Source organism: Alosa pseudoharengus, unplaced genomic scaffold (genome assembly GCF_046254945.1).
Source record: "Alosa pseudoharengus isolate Yale_2024_CS ecotype anadromous, Long Island Sound unplaced genomic scaffold, YU_APseudo_1.1 YU_APseudo_1.1_scf_24, whole genome shotgun sequence".
Classification (NCBI taxonomy): domain Eukaryota; kingdom Metazoa; phylum Chordata; class Actinopteri; order Clupeiformes; family Clupeidae; genus Alosa; species Alosa pseudoharengus.
In genome coordinates, this window is record NW_027468689.1 from 21366954 (window position 1) to 21381953 (window position 15000).

The 15000-nt window shown below is 43.8% G+C and overlaps 1 protein-coding gene across 1 annotated transcript in view; it reads right to left on the reverse strand.

The window, feature by feature from the left end:
• The window catches only part of vps8 (VPS8 subunit of CORVET complex), a 93588-nt gene that overhangs the window by 48888 nt on the left and 29700 nt on the right, over positions 1-15000 (reverse strand). The window contains exons 26-35 of the mRNA XM_076303450.1: positions 13458-13580; positions 13076-13147; positions 12079-12198; positions 10323-10379; positions 10112-10194; positions 9255-9339; positions 7443-7541; positions 7253-7342; positions 5579-5625; positions 973-1123 (exon numbers count right to left, since the gene is read on the reverse strand). Of these exons, the coding sequence (XP_076159565.1) occupies positions 973-1123; positions 5579-5625; positions 7253-7342; positions 7443-7541; positions 9255-9339; positions 10112-10194; positions 10323-10379; positions 12079-12198; positions 13076-13147; positions 13458-13580 (927 nt within the window). The remainder of the gene's footprint in view (positions 1-972; positions 1124-5578; positions 5626-7252; positions 7343-7442; positions 7542-9254; positions 9340-10111; positions 10195-10322; positions 10380-12078; positions 12199-13075; positions 13148-13457; positions 13581-15000) is intronic.

A 15000-nucleotide genomic window follows, 5' to 3' on the forward strand; every position in this document is an offset into this window, starting at 1 on the left:
GCACTGATAAAATATTTATTAGCTGCCACTGCCTGTAAAACTCTATTGATCATCCCCCCCCCCCCGCGTGTGCCCTAGCCTCGCGTATTGCAGAAAAGGGCCTCAGAGGGCAGGGCAAGACACCAGTCTATCTCTCCATCTCTCTCCATCTCTCTCCATCTCTTAATACAATACTGCCTGGACAGCCCATTTACTATTCAGTCATATTGCCATAACGAGCCAAAAAGCACATTAGGATTGCATTACATTTTCAACATGAGAAGCATTCAGTCTTGCCAATATGGCTTTTGTAACGTGATTACTGTATGCCATCACCACAGCTTCGTCCCCCGTTCGGGTCTGTGTCTCCAGTTTCTGTTTACTTCACTTTCTTATCGAAAGAACTGTGTTCTGTCCATCTTGTTCCCTTCTTCTTTCCATGGTGTTCCTCTCTTCTCTCATTATTTCCCTTTCTTCTCTCTCTTCAGTCTTCACCTTATTTAAGCTGATGATATGTGGGGTATATTTTTGAGCAAATGTGCACTAACACAACAGATAGTGAATGTTCTAATTGCTATCTTGTTGAATGTTTTAACCGCAACAAGCTTCCTTCTGATGATTTATGCTCTTTAAGTTGGCGGTGGTAGCGTAGTAGTCAAGGAGCTGGGCTAGCATGCAGTAGCCTGAAATGTTGTGGGTTCAATTCCAGCCTTCCACCGTTAAGCACTTGAGCAAGGCAATTGACCCCAAATTGCTCCGGGGACAATATAATCCTTTGTAATATAATTGACATATGTAAATCACTTTGGATTAAAAGTGTCTTCTAAATCAATACATGTAAATCTAAGTTCTGATGATATATTTTGCCTGATATTAGTGAGAAAATGCCCAAACAATAGTGACCTTATCCCACAGCATACCTCAGCCCAGAACGCTGTCCTGTATATCACCTTTACTCTACTGCAACCCACCCCGACCCAAGCGGACGGTTACCTGGACGGTCTCCTCTAGCCGGTAGTCCTGGGAGGTCTTGAGGAAGGCGGTGAGCTCCTGGGGGCTGAAGCGGCAGAGCAGGCCCACCAGCTGCTCGTGCACGTCTGGGCCCAGCCTCAACACGGCCTGGGACTGGGGAAGAGCGCCCTCTCTGGAGGACGGAGGGGAGAGAGAGAGAGAGAGAGTTAAACATATTTGTTTATGTTTTATTCTGTTAAACATATTTGTCCTTCTATGAGTACAATGAGCTTTGGCAATAATGTTGCTGAAACATTAATGCCGATAAAGCTTTTCTGGAATTCAATTGAATTGAGAGAGAGAGATAGAGAGAGAGAGAGACTATAAATGTTCACATATGATAACATGCACTTATTTCAGTCAGTTGTTGGCAGGCATCTATTGTTACTCAGTCAGCATGATCACATTAGGTCCCTATAGCAGCAGAGAGGTTTAAAGCCAATTTATTGAAACAGTCATCAAACCACCGAGAGAGAGAGAGAGGGAGAGAAAGCGAGAGCGAGCGAGAGAGATAGAGATAGAGAGAGCGAGAGAGAGAGAGAGAGAGAGAGAGAGAGAGAGAGAGAGAGAGAGAGTTAGTGGGAGAGAGAGGGGGAGTTGAGTCAGTGAGCAAGATAGCAAGATAGCGAGAGAGGGAATGAAAGGGAATGTGAGAGAAAGAGAGAGAAAGAGAAGTGAGATATATACAGTATTTGCCATATATTGTATGCCATGTGATTACACTGAATAGAGAGAGTGAAAGAGAGACAGAAAGGGCAAGAGAGAGATAGAGTCAGGGAGAGGGTGAGAAAGATAAGAAGAGAGGGGAGGAAAAGGGTGTGTGAAAGGGTAGAGTGATGGATGTAGAGAGAAGGAGAGGGGGAGAAAGAGAGAAAGAGGAGGACAAGAGAAAGAAGGCATGAGCAAGAGGAGAGAAAATCAAAGAGAGGGTGAAGAAAGGAGAGAAAACGAGTGGGTGAAAATTAGTTTTAATGAGAACGACAGAATAAGCAGATGAGGTGTTTAGTGTTCTAAATGCAGGAGCACATTCACATGTTTGTGAGAGATTAAACACGTCACTACACAATCCACGTTTAGTGAGTTTGGTGAGAGATGAAACACGTCACTACACAATCCACGTTTAGCGAGTTTGGTGAGAGATGAAACACGTTACTACACAAGGCACGTTTAGTGAGTTTGCATGAGTGCATGTTATTAACTCCTTAATAAGGACTTCTGTGGTGGAAACATCCAGGAGCACATCCTGATGTGTTTAGTCACATTATCTCTTACACCTTTTGGTTTTGTCTTTCTTCAGTGCCAGCCACTTTGCACATGAAATCAAATTTCAAAAGCATTTTTTAAGCTTCAAAATAAATGTTCACAAACGCGTTGAGACAGAGGTTGAGTGACGGATAGGAACACAGCAGTGCTAGCACAGCTGGCTAACCCGGCTGCGTCCTGTTTGGACCGAGGGATTGTGAGTGAGTTCAGAGCAGTCCTAGAGTGTGCAGATGTGAGCAGATCTCGGGGGCACAGTATGTCCTCTACAGGCCACTGTAGGTCAGCCAGAGCAAAAAAACACACCATTAGATGTGGTTCCCAGAGGAGTTCTGGTCTAGAGGCATGTCTGTGTGTGCATATGTGTGTGTGTGTGTGTGTGTGTGTGTGTGTGTATGCATGTGTGTGCGTGCACTTTTGTATGAGTGTGTGTTTGTTTGCGTGACTAAGGACGGTTTTCATTGAAGGTCAGGGTCAAACCATGCTGCAATTTCACTCTCCTATGCACAGACAGACACATGAATACACATTCACACACAGACAAACACACTCACACACATTGTGCGTATATCATTCCCACTCTTTCTCTCTCTCTCTCTCTTACACACACACACACACACACACACACACACACACACACACACACACACACACACACACACACACACACACACACACACACACACACACACTGTGTGTATATATCACCCCCCCCCCCCCCACACACACACACACACACCCTACACACACATGTGTATATATCATTCTCTCAGGGCATGGTTGCCCTCTTACGCCCAGCAGCTGACACAGGTATTCCTGTCGAGCCCACTTCAGTCCTACTACTGTTCTACTAAGCCTGATCTGAATGAATCTGGAAAAAAATCACTGCAAAGAGAGAGAGAGAGAGAGAGAGAGGGAGAGAGAGGGAGAGAGATAGAAAAAGGAGAGAAAAGAAGGGAGGAACAGAAAGAGAGAGAGGTAGAGAGAGAGATGTCATAGGATGTGATGTAGTGTTGTGTGTGTGTAGTATATGTGGGGGTAGTCCCGACTGCAGCTCATAGATCTTTCCCTTAATCACCCTCATGAGACTCACACAGGGGGTACAGGTGCAGCTCTGAGAGAGACAGATCCTTTGCCTGTGTGTGTGTGTGTGTGTGTGTGTGTGTGTGTGTGTGCGTGTGTGTGTGTGTGTTGAGGCAGGTGGGATGTGAGTAAATGAAAAGTCTAGGGACCAGCTAGCACGCTGATTTACACACACACACACACACACACACACACACACACACAGGGCATTACTCAGTCTGACAGTGAGTACGCTCACAGATACAACAGCGATACCTAATAAAAGAACACATACTGCTCTAAGACAGTACACAGGGAGAAGAGACAGAGACAGAGAGGGAGTGAGAGAGAGAGAGAGAGAAAGAGAGAGAATGAAAGAGGGAGAGAGGCAACCAGATCATTCCAAATGAATGCTTTATGAAAACATTCTTCATATTTCAGTGTTTGAACGAAAAAGACTGTGTGGAGGGCTGGAGTGAAAATATGCAGAATTGCAGATGACAGGAGAAAATCACATTTCATATTTTATCATCACACAAACACACACACACACACACAAACATACACACAAACACACACACACACACACACACACATACACACACATATACACACACACACACACACACACACACACACACACACACACACACACACACACACACACACACACACACACACACACACACACACACACACAAACACACACACACACATATACACACACACACACACACACACTCTCTCTTTCTCTTTCTCTCTCTCTCTCACCAAACCAAAAAAGAGAGCAGCTTTCTCAAAAGAAATAAATGGCTGAGAAACTCAGTTGTACACATTTTTATGCCTGTGTGTTTGCAGGAGATAAACCTACTCTTCCATTCCACTTCCTGCATCCATCACCTCTACTGAATGCCCCAATTGAATCACAGCACACCTGTCAGCATCCAAACTGCCATCATTACTACAGCAGACAACAGTACAACAGACACCCACTTCCTTTATGACAATAAATATATTTGCAAATAGATTAATCACATTTACAATTGTATTTACCAAATGTTGGTTGGAATGGAACTGATAAATATTATTTCCACCAATCTGGTTGTTTTGTTGAGTTTTGCTGGCGTGTCCATTCATTGATTGATTCTGTTGGCTAATACTTGCTCGAGTCTGCAAGCAGTAAGCTGTGATTCTGCCTGTTTGTCTCTGAAAGCTTTTTCACACTCACACAAAGACCAGCCACTTGAGCTGATGGCATAGCCATGGCTTATTCGAGATGCCACTTGTGCTTGTGGCTTTCAATTGAATGCCATAGGCTACAGACATAATGTATGGCTATGCATTAATGGTCTCCTAAGTATCGGAACGTCACATATTACCAACAGTCACATATGTCCAACCTCTTACGTGTATGTGTCACTTAATATTCATTTCTTTTTCATTTACAAACCAAGACGGCGATTTCCTAAAGAAACGCAAGCACCCACACCATACTGTAAGTTTATCTAAATTAGCTATGTACCAAAAATTACATTTTACTGTGACTCGAAGAGCTGTAAACAGTGTTGTAAGGCTGCCTGTACAAATCCGCTTGGAGCTCCGGTTGCGACGAGAATTCTCGGGCTAACCGTTGATGTGTTGTGAGAAAGGTTGGGAATAAGCACCCACCAGCCCAGCACTAAACTCCGATCGTGGTAAACAAAATCGGATATTTCAGGCAGTAAAAGCCCCGGTAACTAAACTAGATTTTGTTCAAATCTACACACCTATGGCTACTGAAAAATGTAAGGTTCATTTAGCAAATGTTATTTTGAAGTATTAAAAAACATCATTGTTTTAGAATTTTGGAACAAAATGGTTGGTAATTAGCACGTTTACGATAGTCCATCAAAGCCTATTGTGGTGCTCTCAAAAGATTTTCATAGTTTTGGAAACTTGTCTGGAACATTATGGTCCACACCATTAAATCCTACGGCCATGTGATGTAGCTCTCTCTCTCTCTCAAATACTTTTGCATTATCAAAGAGGAACATTTAAACATTAGTTTACATAGAGAATGCTTGGAATACAATATGGCAAATAAATATGCATCCAAGATTAACAAACAAACTGGTCTCTATGGGTGGCACCAGTGCTATCAGTGTGGGATGTTAATCTAAAGCCCTGGGGTGTGCAGTTTGCAGTTTGTTGTTAGCATTATTGTTAGCTGCTATTATGAGGACTTATCATTTATTTATTTGTTTATTTGTTTGTGCAATTTACTCACTTGGGGTCAAGTAGATTCTTAAGAAACTGGAACACAAGGTAGTCATCCTAGTGAGGGAAAGAAAGGAGGTTAAAACTTAGAAAACAGGTAGAATATGCAAAATTACAGATGAAAATGACATTTCATATCATCACACACACACACACACACACACACACACACACACACACACACACACACACACACACACACACAGACAAAGAGAGAAAAATAAACACAGACACATAGAAACACACATTCATTCACACTAGCAAGACTAAATGCAGTGTGATTTCACACTTATTCACTGAAGAAGCGATTCAGTTTGACTCTTACCACACTGTCAAATTGCCATCTGGCTGAAACACTGTTGAACTAAATGTGTGGTCCTCTAAAAGTTACTAAAAGCAGTGTGTGCAAAGAAAATACAGTATATATGTATGTATATGTGCGTGGTTGTGTGTGTGTGTGTGTGTGTGTGTGTGTGTCGCAGAGCTGCCAACGTGAGATTCATTCATTTGATTGGCTCCACGTGCTCTCATGCCAAATCAATGCGTGAGGGTTGGCAGTAGAGCGGGCAAGTTTCCCTTACTTTCTCTCTCTTTCACTCAGTCACTCAATCACTCACTCAGTCATTCACAGACACACACACACACGCATACACACACAAAGTTGCTAGTGCTGGTACAAACTCGACTTCAGTGAGGAGGTGTCTCGGTTTTTTCACAAATGCACACACACACACACACACACACACACACACACACACACACACACACACACACACACACACACACACACACACACACACACACACACACACACACACACACACACACACACACACACACACACACTGCCTAAATCCCAGCCATGCCACCGCACACACTCCCAATATGTGAACAAAACAGCCTTTTCAATTAGCACCTAGCCCATCTCTCAGCGAAGCACAGATAACACAAACCCAATTACACAGCCGACTGCAGATAGGACCTAATCCATTTACTGATACACACGCTTAAGGGGCCGTGTCTCCACAACATGTCACTCCCCAATAACAAGCTGCACTATCAGCCACCGCCAGTACTGCCACCACTAACAAATGGCAATAAACGGGGGCCAAGCGAAAACACACTTTCATGTTATACCTGGGAAAGTTCAGATGGAAATGTATGGAAGGTGTGCTTGTGTGTGTGTGTGTAGCTGTATGTCTGTGTGGAATGAGACAAATTACCTTCTTATACACTTACTGTATTTGTGTGTGTATAGTTACACAGACTTTGAGTACATGGTGATGTGGACTGTATGAATGTCTGTGATGTCTGTGCATCTGTGTGTGTGTGTGTGTGTGTGTGTGTGTGTGTGTGTGTGTGTGTGTGTGATCTTTTACGGTTGACAGGAACAATATTGAGAATGAGATGCCTTTTCTGTGTTCAGGAAATGTTGCTGTTTTGGTCTCTATCTGATCGACACATCTGTCCGTCTGATGCTTGTTTAGGATTATCTGACTGAAGAGTCTACTGACTGAAAGCCAATTTGTGATAAACAACATAAAAATATAAACAAGAAAAAAAAAGATACGAGATAAAAACATGCAATGATAATAATAATGAATAACAATAAACAAAACAATCTTCACAACCATCTGAAGATGACAGACAGAAATAAGAGAGGGACAAACAGAGTTTATGATACCTGCAACGTGGTGATAATTGGCTGGATTTCATCAGCAAAGTGCACTGACACCATTTCAGCTGATTTGGAGGGATCGATGCTCACTAGTTCCTGCCATTGAAGGGGAAAGGGATGCTCGTGTCAGGCCAATAGGAGATGATGATACAGTATTAAGACCAATCAAGAGTAGGATTCTTGGGGGGTGCCGTACCTGGATGTGCTGGAGGGTTTTGTCCCAGACCGAGCGTTTCTCCTCTGAGCTGTACCCCGGCATAGAGAGGATGTTGTGGATGTAGTTGAAAATCTCCTCCTGTGTTCATGAGATTGAGAATGCTTTGTCAACAACTGCTTTGCTCCGGACACACGGAAGTCGTTACAGAAAAAGGGATACTTTATTTAATGTAAAGTATACAAACAAATCTTTGTTTTTTATTCACCTAAGGGAACCAATTCATTTGTTAATTTTGAGTAAGTTCTACTTCATAGTTGGGAGGCTAACTGTGACATTAAATCTTACTGCAAACTATATGAATATGTAGAGCAAACCTGAGCAGAGTGAATGCATGTAGGGACCATTTCACGTTCATACTCCACCAAAACTATATATCATATATGTCTTGAGGCTGAGTCACTCAGATGGTCTTAAAGATAGAGACAAGAGACCAAACTGAGAACTCAAGGCCATTATCTCATGTGGGCTTTGTGGTCCAACACACAAAATATAAAAACAGACGGAGAAAGAATTGCCAAATCTGTCCTTTTCAGCAGAGGAGACAGAGGAGATAGCATTTTGGGCTTTGCTGAGGAATAACAGAAGAAATCTCTGCACACTAAATTTGATTGTCACATAATCTGTTGAATAGAGTAATGTTTCAGCAAAGTGATTTAATCTAAGTCTATGTTGAGAGACAAAGCTCCATTCTGTTAAAAAAATATTGTACCAACAAATGGTTTCCATCCTTCTTTTTTAGAACAAGTAATTTTCTCTTTGAGATATAAGCAATACGGAAAATGAGTTGAGATGTTTCTAACAAGATTAGTGACTGTAAGTGGCAATGCGAGGAGACATATCTGCTCCAATCATGGATTTCTTTTCTGTTCTCTGCTCAGTGTTTGTTTCTGTTCGAAAATAAATTGCTGCAGAAGAGAATTGGTGTGCATTATAGATTTTTTTGGGATGCTTGGGTGAGTTTACAATAGTGGAAGGCCATGGCTTTGACAGGCGAAGAGTTTATCTGTTCAGGGCAGCAGCCCTGTGAGTTACTGAAGTGCACGGAAAGGAGCTGGTAATAGTGTGTGTGTGTGTGTGTGTGTGTGTGTGTGTGTGTGTGTGTGTGTGTGTGTGTGTGTGTGTGTGTGTGTGTGTGTGTGTGTGGTGGCCAATGGAGAAAAATGGTAGATACTGATCTGTGATAAGGACCTACTATACGTACAGTGCATGCCCCAGGCATGTTCCAGTTTGTAGATGCCATGTAGCCATGTCCTAGTCTTTTCTGTCACAACACTCCACAACGCTGGATGATATAGCTAAGATATTATACTTGACTTTTACACTTTTTAATGTTTATGTGATTAACACACATCTTAGAGCCAAGAGGGTGTTTAAATGAGAAAACTGCAGAGGCTGCTAAAGGGTTTTTGTTTGTTTGTTTGTTTGTTTGTTTGTTTGTTTGTTTGTATGTTTGTTGTATCAATGTCAAAGCTACAATGCAGAGGCAGAGACTGACTGACAGGAGCCAGTGGATCTGGATGCCATGACAACAATGGGACATCACAAAATCTCTGAAGCAACTCTGTTCTCCACTGGGAAAGAGGGAAAACAACTCTCTTACACTCACCTGCAGCTGCAACTGATTTTTTCAGTTATGCAAATGGTTTTGCAGTTAAAAACAACCATTAATTTGTTTAAATCTTTACAGGGGGGTTGTATTTTTCAGGAAGAAGTGAGGCTGAAAAGCGGAGAGAGGTTGAAAACAAAGCTGTGAATAATAGAGAGAGATGGGGAAAAAGTAGCACAGCTCACCTTTCTCAGGGGATCCTTCAGGTAGCAATCAATTATCCTGTCATAAAGCTGCTTCTTCTCATACATAAATTCACAGATCTGGTAGCTGGGGGAGAGAGACAGACACACAGAGAGAAAATGAGAGAGAGAGAGAGAAAGAAAGAGAGAGAGAGAGAGAGAGAGAGAGAGAGAGAGAGAGAGAGAGAAAGAGAGAGACACTCCTTAAGGAAACTATTGACTAGATTTTTCCATTAATTTAACAGGAGCGTGCTGGCTTGAATGGCATTTTCACGGTGTTGAATCAATCCAGGCAAGTCATGCCATCTTTCAGGCTGGGGGAGGGGGTGGTGGGTAGGGCTGCTTCTGTTGGTGTTGTTATGCTGCGGTGAGTGTGTATTGATCGTTGTACCTGGGCGGCAGTGTCTTAGGCTCAGTGAGTGTGTGTGTGTGTGTGTGTGTGTGTGTGTGTGTGTGTGGAGGGGGAGAGGAGCTCACCGTCACTGAGAGGCTTACTTCAAATTGACTGCACTCTAAACTACACACACTTGCCGCAGGAGAGGAGAGGTGCAGGCAGTGAAACCGAGGTGAGTTTTTAAGGAGAAGTTGGAGTGTATATGTGAGTGTATGTATGTTTGTGCATTAGTACAGTATGTGTGAGTAAATGTGTGTGTGTCTGTCTGTGTTTGTGTATGTGTGTGTTTATGTGTATGTGCGTGTGTGCGTATGTGTATGTGCGTGTGTGCATGTGTGTAAAAAAATGTGCCTGTGTATGAAATGCGTGTGTGTGCATGTTTATGTGCTCACTCACAAATAAATGTGTGTGTTTGTGAGTGTACACATACATGTATGTGTAGTGGGAGAGAGTACATGAAACTTACAACTCAGCCTTTTCTGCTAGGTAGAGAAGCCGCCCCTCATCAAACTGCACCACTCCTCCCACCTGCAGGAGTTCCAGCAGCACCTGTTGACCAATCACAGCACAGCACAGAGGTCACCTGACCTGCGTGTGCTTGTACGCACATTCAGCCTGCGCTGCACGATGTGTAATTATTCCTTTTGTTTTTTTTGTGAATCTGTGTTTGTAAGTACCTGCTGCCTTTCTGTGTGTCTGGAGTCATCATCAGGGCTGCAGAGAAATTCTAAGACCTGTAACAGGGAAGAAGAAACACACACGCACACACACACGCACACACACACATGCACACACACACATGCACACACACACACACACACACTTAGCATCACACTACACTGCACAGAGAACACCTTTTCAACATCCACCTGCTATATATATTCCACTCTGACACATACAGTACATGGGTCTCTCAGCCCCATCTTTCCTCCGTCTGTGTGTGTAGGCTCACTCGGTGTGTATCACGCATTAAACCTCATCGTCCCCTTAGAATTATAGGGTTCTATCTACGTTCTGAGTAGTTCTGAGATATTGAGCTTCAAAGTCTTAGAATTCCATAGACTTATACTGATAAGTGGAACAAACCTCTTCAGATATAATGTCCAAAAATGCATACAACTACAAGAAACACCTCACCTCATCTTCTTAAGGTGTCACAGAATAAGAATATGTAAATAACAAAAATGTCAGATAGAACCTTATAATTCTAAGGGGACGTCATCTCTCTGAGTGAATGTAAACAGCTTGTGGTCTCTCGGCTCCCCAGTGTCACTTCAGTGCCTATCTATGAGGTGGGGATCACATTGGCCAGCGGCCGCGGCAAGCGTAACGCAACGCTCAGACCATAATAAGTTCTATCTCGTTCCTAAGTAACACAAACGGTTTGCCTAAACTGACAATTGAATACGCTCGCGTTGCGCTTTGAAAGTTGAACCAATTTCAACGCTAGCGCTGCCACCATGAAGGACAATAGGAAACCCGCTTGCCGCTGGCCAGTGTGATCCCTGCCTTACAGCTCCTCTCAGTGGGAGACACTTTTTAATATACACTCACTCGCATTATTTTCTCCACAGAACTTCATCTGTCTGTCACACCACGACAAAAGGGACAAACACAAAGTGCACAGCAGCCGAACTCTAGCTGAGAGAGAGAGAAAGAGATAGAGACAACAGAAGCTCCTGGATCACAGTCTAATTGCCTCCTAACAGACAGGGCCACAGATCGTCCCATGGATCGGCACCATCAGAGAATTATTTTGGTGACTGTGTTGAGCCGGAGAGCTGTGAGGTGCCGGCGTGGTGAAGCGGAGTGCAATACGGCACTGTGCCGGCACGCGATAATGAGCTCTCGGCTACGGGGAGAGGCAGCCAGACACCTTTCATGTGCCACAGCTATTTTTTACGGCATGTGTGAAGACGTTCTGGAACAGAAAGGAAATTAAGAAGCAGTGGCATCACCTGCCCAGAAACACCAGCTGTTAAGATTTTATATTCTTTTTTTGTTGCCTAACCAAAGTGCTCTGTGATAACGAGGGAGTTCAAATGTTGTGGACTAATTAAAAGGCAGACTCTTTAGGAATGACTCCCACAGCAGATAACCAGCATTTACCAGACATAACAAAACACCAGCGACAAGAGAGCAGTGATTTTGAAGATCAGTGAACTCTAGAAGAGCTTAGATAATGAAATGAACACATTTTTTTATCAATGTGCTGCTCCCTTGACTTCCATTACTGGGCTTGCACTTTAGCTCTGTTTACACAAACAGTAAACATCTCTTCCATGACTCAAACAACAATCATAGAACACCCTGGCTCAGAACAGGACCCGGCCCGATCCATTTGCCAAGCTAGAACATGCCCGTCCAGTGGGATGCCAGAGCTCCTTATAACAAACCAATCATGCCAATCTCGTGGGAATGACTGGCGCTCACCTGGTCAAACAACTTGCGGTTGACAAAGAGGGTGTTGTCCGGCTTGGCCAGCTGACGAGCGAGGAAGGTGAAGAGACAGCCCACCTGGGAGGGGGTGAAGTCGGAGTTCTCCACCATCACCTGACACACACACACACACACACACAGAAATGAGAAGAATTGTCTGTGTATATGTGTATGCTATGTGTGTGTGTGAGTGTGTGTGTGTGTGTGTGTGTGTGTGTGTGTGTGTGTGTGCGTAGTGAGGGAGAGAGTGAGCAAGTATGCATTTCTGAGCAGCTGCGAATGGCTTTCGAGGGTTCCTGATGGCAGTGATGAGTTAAGTATCACGCTCTCGGAGCTGATTGGCCCTGATTGGCCCTGATGGGCTGTGCTGATGAGCAGAGCACTGAGGGAGGACTGGGGACTGATGGCTGAGTGGCTTTAACCATCATCAACATGGAAGCTCCATCGCTCCAGCCCACGCCGCTGATCAAGGCCCCTCCAGAGAATCACACAGCGCTGCCGCCACTTCTCTCACAATGGGAATACATAACATGCTAACGCTGCATGCTTGTCTACATGTTTGGTATTCTGCTTTATTTCTTTTATATTATTTTCATTACTGTGTGAGGCACTTTGGTCTTGAATGTGCGATTCTTACTTATTTACTTACTAAACTTAAATAACCAGAGAGACTATGCAAATGACACAGTCTCTATTTTTGTTTTTGTATATTTTTCATTTGATTTATCCTTTATTTTACCCAGGAAGGTCCCATTGAGATACAATATCCCTTCTGTCAGGGAATCATGGTCAAGATGGGCATGAAGATATGGTGCATCACTGTCAAGTCAGGTGCTATTTGTGTTTTTGTGTTTTGTGAGACAAAGTAAGCTACTGAGTGAGTGAGAGAAACAAAGATGGATAGATGGAGAGAAAGGATGTGTGTGTGTGTGTGTGTGTGTGTGAGTGTGTACATATTCCTAGTTCTGACAGAGTAAAGGCATTTCCTGACCTTTAGTAGAATGTCCACGATCCTCTGTTGGTACTCCAGAGCCTGCTTGTCATTTTTGAAGTCCTCAAACGTCTGCAGGGGACAAAGCACGCCAGAGGCAACAGGGACAACCAATCAGTAAATCAATCAATCAACCAATCAATCAATCAACCAATCGACAGCTTCATCGGTCAACCGATATACCAATGAATCCTGTCACGGCTTGACAGACCAGATAAGACAAACTGACAACAGGCAGTATTGACTAGTGTGTGTCGTATCTATGTGTGCATGTGAGTGTATGCGCAGTGTAGTGTGTGTGTAGTGTGTGTTTAGTGTGTGTGTGTGTGCGCATGTGAGTGTGTGTGTGTATGTGTGTGTGTGTGTGTGAGACAAGTCTCACCAATGCAAGGACGTTGAGGAACTCCCTGGTGTCAAAGTGCAGGAGGGTTCTGATGAAGGGGTACACCTCCTCCTCCTCTTGGCACCCCTCTGCTGTGTGGAGCCGGATCAGAAATTCAAACACCTATAGCAGACGCATACACACACATACACACACACGGACATATACACACATACACAACAGATCAACAAAGGCACAAATCCCAAAACTGCCCCCCCCCACACACAGACACACACAGACACACACACACACACACACACACACACACACATAGTGATGCATCTGTAATCAAACATGAATATCCTAACCGTAAAATTGCACTGTTAAGGGTTAGAGTGTCTGCTTTTCATGTTTTGATATTAAAATGAAGCAAGTTTATTTCTATGCTCCACCCATGGACAGACATTCATAGACAGACAGAGACACATACACACACACACACACACCAATGTGTGCCGATATGGTTGGTCACCATGGATACCTGTGTATGAAAGAGCATGTATTAACCCAGGCATACAGCCATTACGAGCAATTCAGACACTCATAATCGAAGGTAATTGGCCAGCATTCAGGGGCTTTTGGAAGTGCAGTGAGGGTGTGCAATGTGAAGGAATGGAAATGTGAAAGGTCATGGAGAGAGAGAGACAGAGAGAGAATGGAAGAAGAAAGATGTCACCGAAAACACAGAATACCAAATGAGACACCATCAATATCTCCCGTCTGTCACACACCCTCACACTGCAAATAGTCAAGCCAAAGCACACAGGCACACAAGCACGCACACACGCACACAGACGCACACAGACGCATATACACACAGTGAGTTAAAACGACAAAAACACTTAACTATCCTGAATACACCAAAAATGTACAGTAACAGACAGACAGACACATACACACACACACATACACACACACACAGACACACAGAGGCAGAATCAGTGATAGCCTGAGAGAGATCTCTGATCACAAATGGAAATTGCTCAGGGAAAGCTGGAATACTGGGTTTGATGATGGCCAATTCCTGAGCCACATTCCCAGGATCTCAAGGCCTTTCCCGGGTCCTACAGAATTCCACACTGAAAAGAATTTATCAGGATAACTAACAGGAGCTGGATGCGCTTTCAACAAGAGCCTTTAGAGCGTGACAGGATTGTGTGTGTGTGTGTGTGTGTGTGTGTGTGTGTGTGTGTGTGCCTCTGAATTTTCCCGAGGTCATCCCAAGGTCGCTAAGCTTGGACAAATGGTTTCAGTATTGGCTCTGGAGGAGAGAAGAGGAAATCCCCTCAACCTCCTGCTGAGGACCCAGAATGCCTTAAGCACATAATTAACCATGCAAAGAACACACACACACACACACACACACACACACACACACACGCAAGCATAAACATAAATGAACACAAACAGGAGAGCTTTCTTTCTGCCTCTATCTATCAGACACACACACAAACACACACACACACACACACACACCCACGAACACACACACACACACACACACACACACACACGCACACACACACACAAACACACACACACA